The sequence below is a fragment of the Amaranthus tricolor genome, chromosome 5 (genome assembly GCF_026212465.1).
Source record: "Amaranthus tricolor cultivar Red isolate AtriRed21 chromosome 5, ASM2621246v1, whole genome shotgun sequence".
Lineage (NCBI taxonomy): Eukaryota > Viridiplantae > Streptophyta > Magnoliopsida > Caryophyllales > Amaranthaceae > Amaranthus > Amaranthus tricolor.
Window position 1 is genome coordinate 29043339 of NC_080051.1, and position 18742 is coordinate 29062080.

Sequence of the window (18742 nt, forward strand, 5' to 3'; positions counted from 1 at the left end):
GGTTCAACAAGTTAGAAGAATGATACTAAAAATTTAAATTCAAAGTAAAATATTAGAAAAAAGAAAATGTGTTGATGAAAACTATGAATATGGTATGAATAATGTCATATGAGGAAATAAGGCTGTGTTGTGACAAGGAATAAAGTGTAGATATTACTTTTCGCCGCATTTTATTCAGAGATATTAAAAAAATGTCACTAATTTAAATTTTTAGTGTAATAATTAATAGTTTTTATTTTAAGTTTCATTATACAGTGATTCAGTGACACTCAAGTAGTCTATAATGACATTTAAGAAAATGTCGCTAGACACTATGTCGTGAAAAACTTTAGTATGAATTTTTATTATGCTTATAAAGAGTCTAATAAATATTACCAAATCCGTTATATACACTATTAGAAATTTAAAGTAGTGACATTTAAAATAAATGTCATCAACTATATCCCACTAAAAATAAATTATATTGTAGTGTTTAAATACGATGTTATAAGTCAAATTAATATAGAATTTTAAATATGCGTAAATATATTGTGCATATCATTTAATTTTTGTATACAAGTTATTTTGATTAATCGAATAGAGTTTTCAATTTCAATTAATCTAGTCAATTTAAACATCTTCAATAAAATTAAGGCCCAGCCTTTGAACGTTGACGCTTACTACTTCGAAACACCCAGAAAACACAAGGGGAAGTAGAGTCTCCTAAGTGATGGATAGAGAGTGGGGATCGAAGCCTGGAAGCGGCGGCGCCGCTTCGGCTCAGAATGAAGCCATTGATCGTCGAGAGCGTCTTCGGAGACTCGCCCTCGAGACTATCGATCTTGCCAAAGACCCCTATTTTATGCGCAATCATCTTGGAAGGTTAGGGTTTATTTCTGTCTTTTCTTCTTTCTTCAATTTTAGTGCTTGCAATTTTAATGGCGGTTCCATCTTAATTAACTAACAGTTACGAGTGTAAGCTGTGTTTAACATTGCACAACAATGAGGGAAATTACTTGGCACATACTCAAGGAAAGCGTCACCAAACCAATTTGGCTAAGAGAGCGGCTCGTGAGGCTAAAGATGCTCCTGCTCAACCTCAACCTAATAAACGCAAAGTTGATATTCGTAAAACTGGTCAGTTTCTCCTTTTTTCCCCCTAATTTTCTTCTTTGGTGTTTCTTTTCTATTGAGATGAATGATGATTATGCGTTTTACTGGTGTTTTTGGATTAGGTTAATATGTTTTGATTATTCTTAATAATAGCCATTTTTAATGGATTTTAGTTGAGTTTATGTTTGAGTGAGAGGACATATGAAGGGTTTTGCTTTTAATGTTGAAAATTTCGTCAATTCGGCTTACAGGATACATAATTTTTTGTATTTAGGTCTGTTTTGTACCTGATACACCATCTGAAAATAGAGATCAGTGAACCTAATTCGCTTCTGCGGATTGAACATACAAATTATGAGCTAATTGTGAATTCCTGCGGGAATTAGGCGTCATTTATCCTGATAAGCAGTCAAGATGTACTTCTGCAGGATTTGCTCATTTATGCTGCGATTAGTGTTATTTTAATTCTCTAATCCCTTGCTTATTGAACAAGCAGATTTTGGCCATTTTTGGCCAATTATGAATTCCTGCGTGATAAGTACTTCTGCGGATTGGCTCATTTTATGTCGAGTGTCTTTTAATCTTCAGTAACATGTAGATAGTCATTGCACTTTACGTGGGTATGTAATAGTGTTAAACCTCTTAACTTTTAGCTAGAGAGCTCGTTATTTTCATTGATAACAAATTGCAACGCAACAATGTCAAAGCTTTAGCCTAACCCCAATAACATGGAATTGACTACATGAACCAAAACAATTTGAGAAATAGTTGATAAAAAGTACTATTCGATCCTATCTAATACTACTAATAATTTTTATTCCTGATCTAGAACTAACAAAATCAAGTCTATGATCATCTACATATGTTCTCTTTCTCTATCCATTTCAATCTATTGTCACATATTCATGTAAACCTTGATTTTTTTTTTTATGTCATTTTTCACTCCTTTATCCACGTCATCTTTGGTAGTTCCAACTTTTGACTGTTCCAGTCGATTCTCATCATTTTTCTCATCAATATGTTTCTCACATTTTAATATTTTGAAATTTCTCTTGATCTAATTTTGCTATTCAATTGATGTATTCTACAGTCTACACTTAGTTGTTACTTGTAGTCGTTTCTAGTACTAGTCACAAACTTCAATATGACTAATGAAGAGAAGTCGGTGAGTCATTCTGATTTTATAATTAGAGCATTGTTTAAAAAAATGCAGACAACAAAAGTTATATTAGGATCATCTCCACTTCTTGGGCAACAGATGGCCTAATTCATAAAGTTCATTTAGCCTCACAAGTGGGCATTTATGAACCAGCATCTGAAGCCATTCATCATAGGACATTACACTTAAACAATAGCTTTTTCATGAGAGTTGAGTTCTGCTTAGGTGTCCCTTGGATATAAGTAAAAATTACCGCCAATCTGCCATAGTGAAAACATTTTTCCCGTTGTAAAATGATTGTTGCTTTTTGTGAAATTTAATGTAAGCTACGTATTGTGAATTGCCTTTCTGAATCATTGTGACTAGTTTTAGAGACTGGATTATGCTGGAAGCTCCATGTCATTGTGATGCATGGCAAAGGAACAAGTATACATTACTGTTGTAGACATGATTCTACAATCCTTGTTCGACTCTGATAGTTTTTTACAGAGGCCTTTGCCTAATATTGGATTGCCTGAGGTCCTTTAAAGAAAATGTGTGTTTTATCACCCATAGTTTGCTCGTTTGTTTTGATCATTATATTCGGTGTATGCGCTTTATGGTCAGACCATAAAAAAATCAACTGATTTTCGCAGATTTACTTGCTTTTTCTTTACCATATGAGCAACTAAACAAATTATGGATTTCACATGGTTTGTTCACCTTTTTTTCATTTTGCTCAAATATCATCATCAAATCCAAGTATTTGTCTTGTAATACCTGCCTTCAGAGAAGTTTTATTGTGCTTTAGATCAGTATTTTAGGGTTTATCCCATGCCGCTTGAGCTATGCATTGGTATCTTGTTTGAGCTTTTCATTTCTTCAATTGTTCTTTGTTGTTGAAGTGACAGTTGAAACTGCATGATCTTGTTGATACTCCTGTTTGTCCTAAAGTTTTGTTCTTGACCTTGTTTTCTTGTAAGTGAAATCACAATAATGTCTGTGTACAACCTTGTTTTTTTTTCAGTTTTTTGTTTGGCGCAGTGAATAATCTTGTCTCTAATTAATTCTCGGTGTTCTTGTTCTACCATCTCTTGACGGTCTAAAGTTTCTCTCATTCTTGTAGTTAAGATTGGCAGGCCTGGGTACCGAGTAACAAAGCAATTTGATCCTGACACAAAGCAGCGGTCTCTTCTTTTCCAGGTAACTGCTTGCTGCTTATTATTTATTTACAAATTTTCTCATTAACTGTGTTCTCTTGGAAGATGAGTTGCTTATGATTCTATATCTGAATGCAGATAGAGTATCCTGAAATTGAGGACAACACTAAGCCTAGGCACCGGTTTATGTCTTCTTTTGAGCAGGTGATTTTTAAGATGTTGACATATTGTATGCTTTATAGATGGTCCAACAACTTAATTACTTATTTTTTCCTTTGGCTAGAGGGTTGACGCTTTTGACAAAAGATTCCAGTATCTTCTGTTCGCTGCTGAGCCTTATGAAATCATATCATTCAAGGTAAATTAAGTTTAACTTTTCATTTTGTTCAAGGACACAAATTATTTTCTTAAGCTTCTGTTGCTTCTCGATTCAGGTTCCTAGCACCGAAATTGACAAGTCTACCTCCAAATTCTTCTCACATTGGGACCCGGATTCCAAGATGTTCACGGTATGTTTAAGACCTTTGGTCATGATATTTTGCATACTACTGGAAAACTTTGTAACAAAATGATTGCTTATCAAGGGTAAAGTTTTGGACACCTAGGTGTGAACTACTAATGGTATTGGGTGATTGGGGTAATAGATTGTTGTTGTACTGGATAACTTTGTACAAAATTGCTACCAAATGTCAATAGTCATGTACAAAGTGGATGCTCGGGAGCTTACTAATGTTTTTGGAATGTTACAGTTGCAGCTATATTTCAAGCCCAAGCCACCAGAGGCCAATAAACCACAACCTACTACTGGACCAAATGGTACTTCAGCCCCAGGGGTCCCACCAGGGCCTCTTGCTCCACCTCCTCATGCGCCTCCGCCCCCTCCTCCACCGCCACAAGGACCTCCACCTAGTGCTCCAACTGGAAATCCTCCAAGAATGCCGCCACCACCACCACCATCAATGGCTAATGGGCAGAGGCCATTGCCTCCTGGTGGGCCTTCTCCAGCACCACCACCTCCCCCAGCAGGGAATTCTGGAATGGGAAACTTCACAATGGGAAACCAACTGCCTCCACCGCCCCAAGGCTTTCCTGGTCAACAGATGCAAGCACCACCACCTCCTCCTCCCAACATTAGCCAGTAACAGTGGGAGTACTAAATTATTAGTTTTGATCCATGAAATCTGTACTAGATTGGATGATTTTAGTTTCTTGTACTCGAAAAACGTTCTATTGTACCATAAATTTTGTTTTTCCCTGGAAAATATGTGTATTCACTCACTGTCAACAACTTTTCTATCTTGGTGAACTAGTGTTTGAATTCCTTTTTACATTTAAATTATATTACAGAAAATGTAGTCTGATACTCGCTCCGTTTTTTTTTATCTTTTACATTACTATAACGGGTAGTTTTAAAAGTTCTTTCACTTTAGAATATTTTTTATTTTTAGAAAGTTTTTATTCCATTTTTACCCCTTAAAACCCTCATTTTCTTTTAATGTACTCCTTTTCTTTTATTTATAATTATTTTCTCTCTCATACTTTCAGTATAATTATTACTTTACACTACTATTTAATCAAAAAATACCCACTACAACTTCATGCTTTCAATGCAATCATTACTTCACACTCCTATTTAATTAAAATAATACCTATTACAATTCAAAGATTTTATCTTCCTTAATATGTGTGAAAAACTCAAAGTGGAAGATAAAAATGAACGGAGGAAATATTTGCTAAAATTTACCATACCCATGTTTATGCACACAAATCACAGTTTTATGTCCTTTTGTCTTGTTTAGAATTCAAATTAGAAATTAGAAATTTATGAATGGAGAAATTAATACTGTACCGCGACAAAAAAAGGCTGAATGCAAAAAAGACTAAAAGCAATGACTCTAATCAGTATTTTTAAATGAATTTGACACCACAAATGAAGACTAAAGAGAAACAAGAAAGCAAAATATCGGATTTGCTCTTGTACAATGGACCCATGTACACCATTATATAACCGGTTTCTGAGCATGTTTAACATGTTTAATAGTATAGAGCCTTGAAAAATTAGGGGTTTTAACATTTAATTATGTGATATATGTTTAGTGATAAAAGATATAAAATTGTTAAAAAAATATTATAATTTTTGACATTGCATATAGTCTTTAAATAAATTTTCAATTTTTGCTCTACCCCTATATATAACCAGCTTGTGGAAAGTAGTACTTATTAACGCGTAGTCATAATTTGGTTAGTCTTCTTATGATGACTACATACTATAAGCAACAATGACAGCAATGTCTCATGCACCTGGATTCTAGTTATAAGTTATTACTACTAACTACTATCATTACGCCATCCATCCAACCAAATCATTAATGTTGATTACTCCTACTTGATTTTGATCATATTTCTTAATTTTATTTTATTCAAGGTAGGTTAGAGAATATCTATGGGTAAAAAAAGAAAAAATTAGTCATTTCTTCAGGTGATCGAAATCAAATATAAATACAAATTTAAAAGAGAAAATCTTTAACCACTAGACTTACCAATAATTTTTATTTTGTATTTCATTTTTTAGTTAATGAACCTTATGAATCAATGAGCAAACGTTTCTACTACGTGGCTTTTGGGAATACGAGGTCACCTATATCTTTCACTATAGTTAGACATGGCCATACTGTCAATAATCAAACACAATACTGCCGCTAATCATGATAGTGGGCCATGGGCATGCCATTTCCATTGTTTTGAGAGATTGAAACAACACATGACTCGAGTCACTTTATAATTAATTTTGAGGAAAAAAGCAAAAAAAAATTAAGTTATATAGTCTGTTGCATACATGATATTTATGCTCAGGTCGTATCATGTACTTATACGATCTACCAAGCATGTGGTTAATTCCAGCACAAAATAATTTCATGTCTTATTATAGCGCAAGTGGTCGTTAGATAAGGCAAATCACAATTAATAATCCACATTAGCATTTTTTTCCTAACACTTTTTTCAGATTGAATGAATTGGAAAGAAACAAGGGGATGAATATGAGGATTATGCTCCCACTGTCTACCTATACTATACTAGTTCATCTCACATGGTTTGCGACACTACTTTTTTGTACATGAGTTCATCTATAATACTCCATTTAAATCTATACTTTATTTTTTTTTAGCTATGCTAAAACCTATAATTACTTTACTAAAGATTTTTTGGTGTATATTGGAGTGAGAATTTATAATACACGGAAATTTAATTTCCTTACAAATTTCATACAAATTATTTTATGTTGTTTGATTGACCATAACAATTTAAAATTAACATAAGAAATTGTAATTTCCGCTTCAATTTGAATTCAATTTTTTATGTTCTTAAAATTTTTTGTCAACCAAACACAAGGTTACTAAGTTTTTTTCTGGGAGTTTGTAATTCTAAGGGAATTTACTTTGAAGTTGCAAACATATGTTCCCGTTGTCCATTTTTATTCGAAACATCTTTTTATTTTAATTTGTCTTATTAATTTTGCACATTTTTTATAATAGTTTTACTCTAATCTTTTAATAATCTATAAATTTATTTACTTTTTTCATCTTAATCATTCATTTTATCATCTACTTATTTTTATCTTATTCTCCAATTCAATTTACCATTCCACTAAATCCACCATGTGCAATATGTAAGGGACAAAGGGACTAAATATTCAATCCTAAATCCTAATTGTCCATTCTTTCTTTTATGAAATCTAAGCCATTTGTTTTTTATACTTATAAAACATGAATAAAAATACAAATAAAATACTATAAAAAATGGAGTATCGAATGAATTTTTAAAAATTTATATTTTAACACAAATTACAATATATTTTTAAGTAACCACTCATAATCTCAAATTTGGTATAAAAAGATATAAATATTCAATTTTTTAAATTTATTATAGTAGTTGACTTTAAAAGCTAATCACAATAGAATTTTCAACAAAGAAACTTACTTTTATAGAACAAACTCTAATTTCTCTATTTTCTTAGTTTGTGAGCGATCTCTGCTGTAACAAACTTGAAGAGAGAGAGAAATAATTTTTTTTGTTCACAGGGAAAGATTTATACCCAATCAATAGTATCAACTGACAACATTCAACTTTTGTATCATCTATATGTGTTGGTTAAGTTGGTATGAGTTTTGATACGCGACAATATTAACCTAAATTCGACCCTTATTAAATATATTTTTCATATCATCGATATTGTTTAATTTCTAAATTTAACGGTGTTTATTCAAATAACAAGTCTAGCGGATAGGGATTTAAAAGGAAAATTTTTTAAAGGAATAAAATAAAATAGTATATCTAAAATTCCAGGTGCTTAATTCTGTATTACGACACGTTATGAATAAACCTTAGCCCGCCCTCAAAACATACACTTCCATTCACATTTACATTTACATTTACACACACAAAACTGTTTCTGTTGTAGAAGGCTACACCAGAACAAAGTAACGAATTACTTTGCCTTAATTCTCTTCTGTCTATAATTAAATCATCAATCATATTCTTTTTCCCTTTCCCAATCCTTTCTCTCTTTCCCTTCCTTCAGAAACTCCAACAATATAACCTCCTGCATTCCATTTTCAAATTCAAAGAACAGATACAATTTTCAAAAAATAATAATAGTAATAAAAATAATAATAATAATAATAATAAATAATGGGTTCAACTTCAAATAATCAAACTTCTTCTACTTCATATGATCTATCATTTAAAGTGTTGTTAATTGGTGATTCTGGTGTGGGTAAAAGTAGTTTACTTGTCAGCTTTATTTCCAATTCCCTTGAAGATCTTTCTCCTACAATTGGTAAATTTTCTTTCTTTTTCCAAAGAATGCTTTCTGAATTTCATTGTATTTGTATAAATTTGAAATGGGTTTTGAAATTTAAATACTATGCTTAGTTTATATTGCTGATAACTAAAGTTTCTGTCTTTTAGTTACCCATTAGTATTGTTTGTTGTTATCTGAAAGTTAATTGGATCATAAATCATAATCTAACCACTTTGATTTGATCTTTTGAGGTTTTTGGATCTGGGTTTTCTGTTTCTAGCTTTTATTTTTTGTAATTCTTGCTTTTTGTCTCAAATTGATTGGTCAATGAAATAGTACTATTATCATTACTGTATTAGCTTTTAATGGACCTATAATAGAGTCATGTTTTAATGTTTAGTTCTTATGATTTTGTAGGAGTAGCTTTTCTTGAATAAAAATGCAGACTTAAAGTAAGCGAAGTAGGAATTTAGTTAAACTTGTGAAATTGAGATTAGGCTATTGAATGGTTAGATACTTAGATTGCTACATTTCTGCTAAAAAGCTCACATAGAAGAAAATATATAGCAATTTTTCACTAGGACAAGAAGTACTTTGATACCTGGGAAAGGTTCTGAGCATGTTCAACATGTTCAAGTCCCGAAAATTGACAGCCTTAATTTTAAATTATGTAGTATATGTTAAGTGTATAAAGTTGTGAGAAAAATATCATAATTTTTGAAATTGCATAGTGCCTTTACAGAATTTATCAATTTTTGCTTCGCCCCGATTGAAGGCTAAAAACTAAAAACACCATATTTTTACCTAAACGTGATCAAACTTGGTCTCTTGACCCTGATCATAACTTTATAGCGGATATGATGATGATGGTGATCAAACATGGATGCCATTTTGCTTTTCTTGTAAGTTCTTGAGGAGTTATTCCAAGAACCTTTTTGAAGACTGTCTTAATCTATCTGCTAAACAAAGTTCTACAGTTAGGTATCTTCCATCAACTAACTGAAACACACCTGTACCAAATATCTTAAGTTTGGTTGGGGAAAACCATGTTTTGATGTAGCTTTGTGCAGCGTAGCCTTCTAAGAGAAGTGTTGGCATTTGCCAATATGATATTGCCATGAAGATATGAATTCTAAACTTGGAATGTCATCTCAATGTTTTGTAGGAGTGGATTTCAAGATTAAGATGCTCACTGTTCGAGGGCAACGGTTAAAGCTTACGATATGGGATACTGGTAAGTGATAACTAGTACCATGCCTAGATCTCGACGTTAATCCGTGTTTCGCATCTTGACACTTTAGATACATTGATGGACTGAGGCACTGCATAATCCCGTCTTACCTCTCTAAATTGTAGATATTGTATTCTTTGAGATAAATATCATTTCAAATTAAAAAACGGACCTTTATAAATGTTGGGAAAATTGTTAAAAATAAACCAACCTTTGCTCGATCCGCTGAAAATAAATTCAACTGTTGATTAGTTTAAATAAAACCCACCTATTCGATATAATTGCTGAAAATAAACCCAACTAATGTTTATTCCTAATTTCTTGATCAAAAAGAAGCTTTTAAGATGCTTATAAACAATAGGCGGGTTCATCTAATAATAAACAATAGGTGGATTTATTTTTAGCGGATCAAACAAAAGGTTGATTTATTATTGACTAATTCACCTTTGCGCAGAAGCCACGCCATGCCTTAAAAAGAGTCACCAGATCTTACGTTACACCATTCTCCCCTGTTACCATACAACTACTTTTTAAGTAGTATTCTAGTATGTATGTTGTTTTCGTCTCCAACTAAAATAGCAATGCTAATTCTTGTATGATCTTACTTTGCAGCCGGACAAGAGAGGTTTAGAACATTAACAAGTTCCTACTACAGAGGTGCCCAAGGGATTATTCTTGGTATGCATTGTTTTGAATTCTTATGTTTTTGAAAGCATTTACACCAGTCCTTTTTTAGGGCAATTTCAATCCCTTCTATTTTGATTTTGCTCTTTTGTATTTCCTTTTCCTTCTATTTTAGTGTATGACGTTACAAGAAGGGAAACATTTACCAACTTGTCTGATGTTTGGGCTAAAGAGGTTGAGCTTTATTCCACTAATCAAGATTGCATAAAGATGCTCGTCGGGAATAAAGTTGATAAGGTAAATCCCACGTCTTCGTATTTCTATTCATTCTGTCCGCAACACAAACTAATGCATAGCCTTTATTTTGGTTGCCCTTAATGAACTCTCAATTTGTTCATATTAATCCTTGCATAAAGGCAACCAAAGAGGTCTTGTTTATGTTCAAGGCAGGCAATGGTTTGCCTAATTACATGTCCATTCTCGATGAGGAAGCCACTAATTTATAGTTTTTTGGGTTTAGATCACAATGGACTATACTAGAATGACTCATCCAATCACGTGGACTTTTTGTATATGTGATGTAGCAAATGATATATGCTACCAAGTGTAGATCGATTTATTAGCACTAACAAGGGTTATGTAGCATACATCCAACCCCCAAACCCCACCTTGGTGGGAGCTATTTAATGGCATTGGGTTGACAAGATATTACCTTCTATGTGGTTGATGCTTCTAGACTTCTAGATATAAGTGACTCACGGTTCTTTATTATAGGATTCAGAAAGAGCTGTAACTAGGGATGAAGGAGTGGCTCTTGCACAACAGTTAGGCAGTCTATTTATTGAATGCAGCGCTAAAACTCGAGAAAATGTGGAGCAGTGTTTTGAAGAGCTTGCATCAAAGGTAATAGATTTTCCTGTAATCTTAGTAAATATGATCAACCATAATTTTTTGGATCTTAATGTGTGGCTTGTCGCATTTTCTGCTCAGTCACTTAGGTGACTCCGTGACTAGCTAAAAGAAAAAACGAATATGTTTAGCCTTTGTTTGACTGAACGTATGAAGTTAGACATCTTTAAAAGGGGAAGATCAAAGCATTCCTTCTTGTTTGGAGGGAAATTATAAACCATACGAAACTATTCATCGTCTACTCAAAATACACCCAAGTATCAATTACTCGAGATAAACCCAAGTATCAGGGTTGTATTCTAGAAATGAACCTCTATTGAATAACTCTCAAACCGGTAAACAGTAATAGAGTTTCATTTCTAGAATACTACCCTGATACTTGGGTTTATCTTGAGTTAATCGATACTTGGGTGTATTTTGAGTGAATGAGGAATAAATGTGTTTATTAATATCAAATTTTCCTACTTCTAAGGGGAAAAAAGGGGAGGAGGGAAAGATCAAACATGCGACCTCTTGTTTGGATATTATCTTTGGAAGGGAAAAAGGGGAACGAGGGGAAGAACAAAACGTGCCTTAGCTGAATTTTCGTATCAACGACCTCTATTACTGAGACTTGAATTGGGAAATTTACAGATAATGGATGTTCCAAGTCTGAAAGAAGAAGGATCAAATGTGGGGAAGAGGAACATCTTGAAACAGAAGCAAGAACAAAAGGAATCTGCACCGGGTGGTTGTTGCGCTTAAACGAACAACTCCATAAGCTTCAAATAAGAGTCTTGAACCTGAGCTGTGCTTCGTTATTGGTTGAAGCTTTAACATGTTGCTGTCAAATTATGCATATGATAATTCTTTCTTTTTTTTTTTTTTCGTTTGCGCGCAGTATTGGTTGTTTCATTCAGCTGCTTTCCGTTGTGTATTTGTCGTTCATAGGAACTTCTAGTAGTTGAAGAACACGTTACATTTTGTGTATAATACAATACTTCTCATAGGCGATGAGTTTCTCGTATACGAGTTGGTGACTACGCTTGCCTTGTAAGTATGTATGTATAGATGAGCGAAGATTGTTTGTATGTATTGGTGATGATGATACAATAGTTATGCAGAACATTGCGAAAATTACACGAGTCTGGTTTGACACATCCCACAACTTCCATATTCACTATTGTAAATATTGGACATTCAAGGAAGAGAAGAGAATGAAAAATGAAGAGGAAAACAAAGGTAATAAGTGCACACACCCAAACAATGCAAAATCAAAGCAAGAACACAAGAACCTTCATATGTTATATTAAGATATCTTCTCTTAAAATCAAAGATTAATAATTTTAGTGTGAATACAACAGTCAACAGTTATAATAAGAAATGTCTCGCAAAAGCTCACTCTCTAGAACTCCCTAAAACTTCAAAGATCTCAATAATCCAAGAAAGTTTCTCGTAAAGGTTCAACGATCACTAGTGTTGTTGTACTCTTCCTTATCTGAAAATTTTAAACAAATAAGTACTTTTAACAAAAGAAATTAAAAAATGAGCTTTGGATAAACTTAATTTCAAAAACAACCGCCTTTATGTCCGAGTCTAAGGTTAGGTATGTTCGTAGTTACTAACAACAAATAAAAAAATTGGTCAAAATTGTTTCTTCGCAGTTATTAACTGCGAAGAAAAGAGAGACAATGTCATAACGTTAGATAGGACAAAAAAAAGAAATCATTGTTGTTCGCAGTTAGTAACTGCGAACCAACATAACTTCCTTTTTTTGTCCCATCTAACGTTATGACAGTATTTTCCTTTTGTTCTCAATTAATAACTGCGAACAAATAATTATGACTTTTTTGACCGATATTTTTGTTCGTTGTTAGTAACTGCGAACATAGCTGACCTTAAGTTCAGATATAAAGACGCTTATTTTTGAAATTAAGTTTACACGAAACTCATTTTTTTATTTCTTTTGTTAAAAATACTTATTGGTTTCAAATTTTCTCCTTTATGTTTCATCTAACCCATAAGACATTAAGACCCACTTTATGTATGTTGGTCAAAGAATTGCGAATGATTGTAGAATACATTTGAAATTTATCTTTTGAACATTTGAAAATTTTTGTAATTTATCTTTTGAATATTTGAAACTTTTTGTAATTTGAACCTTTTTAAGATTATTATAAAACTTTAAAGTACATTTTTGTTTCTGTGACAACATCAAAGAGTAATAGGGTGATCTTTAAGGGGGAGAACTCACAGTTTTTATTCTTCAATGTTATAATAATATTAACTAAAGAGAAAGATTAAATTCTATAAATTATAAAAAAGTCTAAATGTGAAATGGATGAGACTAAGAAAGTATTATTGCTTCTTCCGTTACTCTTGCTACATTTTTTTTTTCACGTAAATATTTTTATATTAAATATCTTTATTTTAATTAAACGAAAAATTATAAAAATTACATATTAAAAAATTAGATTTAAAAAAAATAAAATAAGATCTCATATGACTATATTATTTCTTATGCATAAATCGAAATTATCAAAATAAAATTAGAGATAAATATATTATTATCCAAATGTAGCGAATGGGAAGGAGGAAGTAGAATTTAATCCCAAGTAAACTAACATAATAGAAGAATTATCGAAAAATTTATTTTATTTTGAGAAAATATTTTTGATTGGACCGATCTATTATATATTTTTTAAAATATTATAATCAGGCATTAAAAATGATGTATGTATATACATTTTAGATATTGAAAATAAGCATTAAGAATACGATAAATAAATATCAAAAATAATATAAATAGGCATTAAAAATACAGTAGTACAGATTAATCTTTAATAAATAGCACTTTAAAAAGTCAAGATATCCCTCTCAAAAGACTCAGTTATTATTTTGGTACTCTATTTTAAGCCCTTGTTAAAAAAACCCTTGGTAGTAATTCCCACGCTATCAAGTTTCGAGCGATTTCAGTCATTCTCTGTATTGTTTCATCTCGATAAGCGCCCTTTTCTATTTCTCTCCTATGAAGAGATAAAACATGGAAACTGAAACCTACTTTCAATTACCCAAATCAAAGAAAAAAAAAGAAGAAAATCAAAGCAAATAGCTTTGAACTGATGCTTCAATCAAAATGTTAAAGAAGAATACAGAGAAAAATCAACCAAAATTAGGCTACACAGCTTCTGGGTTCGACCCTTTTGAAACCCAGAATCAAACAATTTCGGGTTTTGCGGGCATAAAAGCAAAAAGGATAAAAGCATTTAAATGTTGTCAAACCAATTGGGTTTGAAGCTGATTATATGGGTTATTCTGGTGAAACAGCTATGGTGGAATGGGTAGTTGTGGTCTTCTTGTTCTTTATAAGAAAACCGATTTCTTACATTTTGTTCGTGTCACTGCTAATAAGGTATTATCCCTCGTTGTTCTTCATTTTTTCCCCTTGCTGTTTTTGTATATTACTTGTTGAAATTAGGATTATGTTTGGAGATGGGCTCTTCAGCTAATTGAATTAAAATATTTTTTTGGTTTATTTAGCCGAGGAAGGGGGTTGAGATTTGGGAAATTTGTTTTTGTTTGATTTTCTTGGATTTAGATTTTTTTTAATTTGGGTTAGACTAGAGAATCCCGAGCAAATCAATCCTTTCTGGTGAGAATTTCACAAAAGCCATCGTCCACCGGGCTAACCCATGATTTTTTTCAAGTTTGTTCTTGCCTTCTTGGGATTGTAATTAAGGAAGAATTTGGGGATTAAAAAAAGAGATTATACTGTCTTATTTTACTGGTTGAGGATTAATGAATTTCTATCAATTTGCAAATATTGGTATTTGCTTTATTGTTTTTATTAATTAAATTTTATTTTCTAGTTAGGTGATTCCTTCTCTTTTATTTTTATAAAAATTTCGGTGTATTTGTACTGCAAATGTAATTCCATGTCTGTGTGTTACCTTGCGCTCTTGGATGATGAAACGGGTGTATGTATGAAGAGATTATTGTAATTTGCTTTGGATATTTTCTCAATGATTTTGATGCATTTTTTGCTCTTGTTTCATGTAAATGTTTTAGCCTCAGTGCAGAGGGAAGGGGAGTGAAATAAACTTTGTGAAGAAAAGGAATGAATAGAGAAGAACAATCTTGTCAAGTGTTTTTCTAGCTAATTTACATATTTACATGGGTATTGTATATGTTTTTCCTTGAAAAGAGTTGGGCTTATTGGGATTTGATATCTAAAAGGGAAAGGAAAAATTATTCACAATTTAATTTTTACCGAATTCCCTTCAATAATACCAATTTTTAAATAATACTTCCTCCAATTCATAGAAAAGTGGACATTTACTTTTTAACACTATTCACTTATTACTTTTAATTTGTATTTTATTCTTAATCTATAAATTAAAACATAATCAAGTGAGATCCTGTTTGATTCGTTTCAATGCAAAGATTATTAATATCTACTTTTTATAATATTTCGTTATGTATAATAAGAGATATTAATCATTGAATAAGTGCATTGGATAGCGTGAAAAAGTAAATGTCCCCTGTGAATTCCAGAGTATAATGTTTGCCTAGAATAATACCAATTTTTGTTTCTAGTCGATTATTTGACTTAAAAAAAAAGGGTAAATTAATGTTGAACAAAATTGGTATTATTCTAGGAAAACACACACCAAATTTGCTATTATTCATGGTCAATCAAAAGTTGATATTATTAAAGAGAAATTATTAAAAGTTTGTATTATTTACGGTAATTTTTCTAAAGGGAAATATATGTCAAACTATGAAAATGAAGGTAAGTAGAGGTGGATTTGAGAGGCTAGATGAAGGAAAGAGGATACAATGGTATGAGGAGGATGAATGAAAAGGAGATTATATCGAAGGAGGGGAATATTTTTGAAAATTCCTCTAGACTAAATATTTACATTTACAACCTTATGAGGGGACTAATTCCTCACTTCTTCCTTCTTTGTCACATGTGATTCCACATAAAAAAGTTAGAGAGAGATTGACTAACATGTATACTTGATGAGTTACTCCTCCCAATACCACTTGGTTTTAAGATGAATTTCATCAGGTCTCTGTTCAGCCAACTATCCTCTTATGCGGGTTGTATACAAGTTCAATAACAAATTTATCAAAAAGTAAGCTATCATTTTAATGTGAGACAAATAGTATAAATGTATAATCGAGTGATTGTACATGCTTTATTAATCTGCTGCACCAAGACTGTAGTCATCCTGTCTTGTCGAGTACTGGTATCAGCATCAAAGAGATGATTTGGTATAATATAATTATGAACCTCGGGTATTCTTTACGAAGCAAATGCCCTCTTGAGCTAGACTCTTTTTCTTAATTTGAACTCTGTTTACTGTGTTTAGACTTACGAGTTAAGACATTCAAGCTTCTTACATCGGCTAGAGCTTCAAAACTACCTGACAAGGAACCAGCTGCTCTCACTAAGATGGAGAGCAGAGGTGAAAGGACAAATACAACACTAGCTTTCAGATTTTTATGGTACCAAGGACGCAAAGAAGGTTCGTTTTCTTCCCAGTGAATATATTTTTTGTTGTGAGCCTGTTCTTTGGCATCTGCACTTGATGTCCTATGATGCTGTTGATATGCGTTATGCATTTAGATGAAAATTTGGACATTTTCTATGATTTTCACACAAGTTAGATAAATATCTAATGACCCTTTTGGTGGTTACTATTAAATGGTCAAAATAGTAATGAAAATTTTATGTTGCTTAGTTAGAAAAACTGCTAGTCAAGGTTTATAATCATGTTTATCCTTCTCTTATCATTCTTTTTCCTTCATAAAATCCATTCCCATCGTTTACCACTTGGGAAGGTGGTATTAGGTAGTAAGAAAAACTATGAAAAAACACGTGTTTGAAGGTGAGAGCTCAATTACCATAGAAATGACTTAAAACATGTACTAATTATCATTTGGTTACCGAGGCATATATGTAGATTACAGACTAGGGAACTCTATCACCAAAGAGTACCGATTTATGTGTACTAGACTGTAGATATTATAGAACATCTAAGGAGTGTAGGAAGTATTTTAAAGGGCTAATGAAATCTGGGTCATGTTTGTAAATTGTAACAGTCAATTTATTAACTAGATGTATCTCTTGCAGAAAAACAAAGCAATGCTACTGTGTATGAGACTGATTTCACCAGATCATTGAGGAATCAAAAATTGGAATTCCCTGAATGGCTTATCATCCTTCAAGACTTCTCTTACAGAAGTTCGCTTGAGTTATTTGCTGGGTTATTGATGTGTTGGAGGCAGAGTTTAGAGACATTGCCAGCCTCCAGGGATATGAAGGCTTCCATCAAGCTGAGGAGTAAGGACTTATTATTTTTTAAGAGGCGAAATAGCGCGACAATGGCTACCCTAACGGTTCCTCTCACGTTCCCAACAAATGTGGAATTAGAATGTCCTCTATCTAAATCTGACCTAAAATGCGGAAATAAATGAGATGGTAAATAGTGATCAAAATTCAAAAGGCAGCCCTTGGCCAAAAAGTAGCCTGAATCTTGCCCGAATTAGGATCATGGAGAAGCATTTTCAATTCAGTTATTCTCTCTGACACACGGCCTCAAAACCAGAAGCCTATATTCTTATTTTCTTTTTGATTTGTATTAGTTGGGTTATTTAGCCCATACGTGTAGTGCGTCTCTCGAAAAGATCGTCTCTCACAATAATTTGTGTTTTTAATTATTTTTTTAAATGCTTTATTTGTTATGTGATTTTTTGAATCTGTTTTATTTACTTGATATTTTTTTTCCTATTAGTTTCCTTGGCAGGGAACCAAAACTTAACTAACAGGTAGGTAGTGTGCCTAATTCACTAGGATCAAAGGAAGTATATATCTTGTACATTTAAATTTTTAAAATTTCATTATCATAAAAATGACATGATATATTTCTTGAAATTTTACACTACATATTTTTATTATCATTCTTTGAAATCAACAACCAAACAAACTTTTAAAATATTTAAATCATTTTGAAACAAAGGCACACTGATTTTGGAAAGAATTATCTTTTGCTAAATAAATTTTTATACACTCGTAGGTTAAATCTTGAATGAAATTGCATGAAGAATCATTTATAAGAGCCAGAAGATCGATGAATAACACAAAGAAAACGTAAAATTTAGTGTATAAAAGTGATACAATAGAACGAACTAAAAGCAAAAATATTACCAATTGAAAGGAACGAAGAAAGTATATTTGAAGAAAGAAACATGTATGAAACCAAAAAACTCAACGTAAGATGACAATTTCAATTTTGCTCAGGACAGTTAATCACGTCCTCGAGACATTGGCATGTATAAACGGATTCTAAGGATTTACGGGTCTAAATCTGAATGTTTTATAAAACCCAAATCTGGATCCATCAATTTTAAATGGATCCAAGCTCAACCCAACTTCGACGGATCAAAAATTTTAGGATCCAGGCCCATCAAAATGGGCTCAAGATCAACAGATCCAGGCCAAATCCAAGTTATACTACTACGCCCCCTGATTTTGCCCAAAGTGGGAATTAACACATTGATTGAATAAAGTTTGATGGGTTAAAGTGTTAAGATTATTTAAAACTAAGAGACAATAGAAATTAGATACTCCCTTCGTTTCTTAAAAAGTTCTCATTTGTCATTTTGGAGTGTTTTATTTATTTCCATAAAATCTTTTTATTTGTTCACTAATTTTAGACAAAAATAACCTTATTCATACTCACTTTAATGTTTTTATAATGTTTATGAGCCCTATATATCTTTTGTTAACTTCAATTTAA

At 32.2% G+C, this 18742-nt stretch overlaps 3 protein-coding genes across 3 annotated transcripts; all 3 read left to right on the forward strand.

The window, feature by feature from the left end:
* The first annotated feature begins 591 nt into the window (after positions 1 to 591).
* Positions 592 to 4770, forward strand: LOC130813279 (uncharacterized). The gene is made up of 7 exons (XM_057679081.1): positions 592 to 861; positions 947 to 1116; positions 3357 to 3433; positions 3529 to 3594; positions 3674 to 3748; positions 3825 to 3899; positions 4140 to 4770. Exons 1-7 carry the CDS (start codon positions 710 to 712, stop codon positions 4530 to 4532), a joined length of 1008 nt encoding a protein of 335 aa, XP_057535064.1. The 5' UTR covers positions 592 to 709; the 3' UTR covers positions 4533 to 4770.
* Positions 4771 to 7772: 3002 nt separating this feature from the next.
* Positions 7773 to 11961, forward strand: LOC130813892 (ras-related protein RABC2a-like). The gene is made up of 6 exons (XM_057679796.1): positions 7773 to 8227; positions 9357 to 9425; positions 10035 to 10100; positions 10222 to 10343; positions 10821 to 10949; positions 11589 to 11961. Exons 1-6 carry the CDS (start codon positions 8080 to 8082, stop codon positions 11697 to 11699), a joined length of 645 nt encoding a protein of 214 aa, XP_057535779.1. The 5' UTR covers positions 7773 to 8079; the 3' UTR covers positions 11700 to 11961.
* A 1868-nt stretch (positions 11962 to 13829) lies between these two features.
* Positions 13830 to 18022, forward strand: LOC130813316 (uncharacterized). The gene is made up of 3 exons (XM_057679126.1): positions 13830 to 14346; positions 16313 to 16468; positions 17077 to 18022. The coding sequence occupies exons 2-3, from the start codon at positions 16396 to 16398 to the stop codon at positions 17418 to 17420; spliced, it is 417 nt and encodes a 138-aa protein (XP_057535109.1). The 5' UTR covers positions 13830 to 14346; positions 16313 to 16395; the 3' UTR covers positions 17421 to 18022.
* Positions 18023 to 18742: the final 720 nt, after the last annotated feature.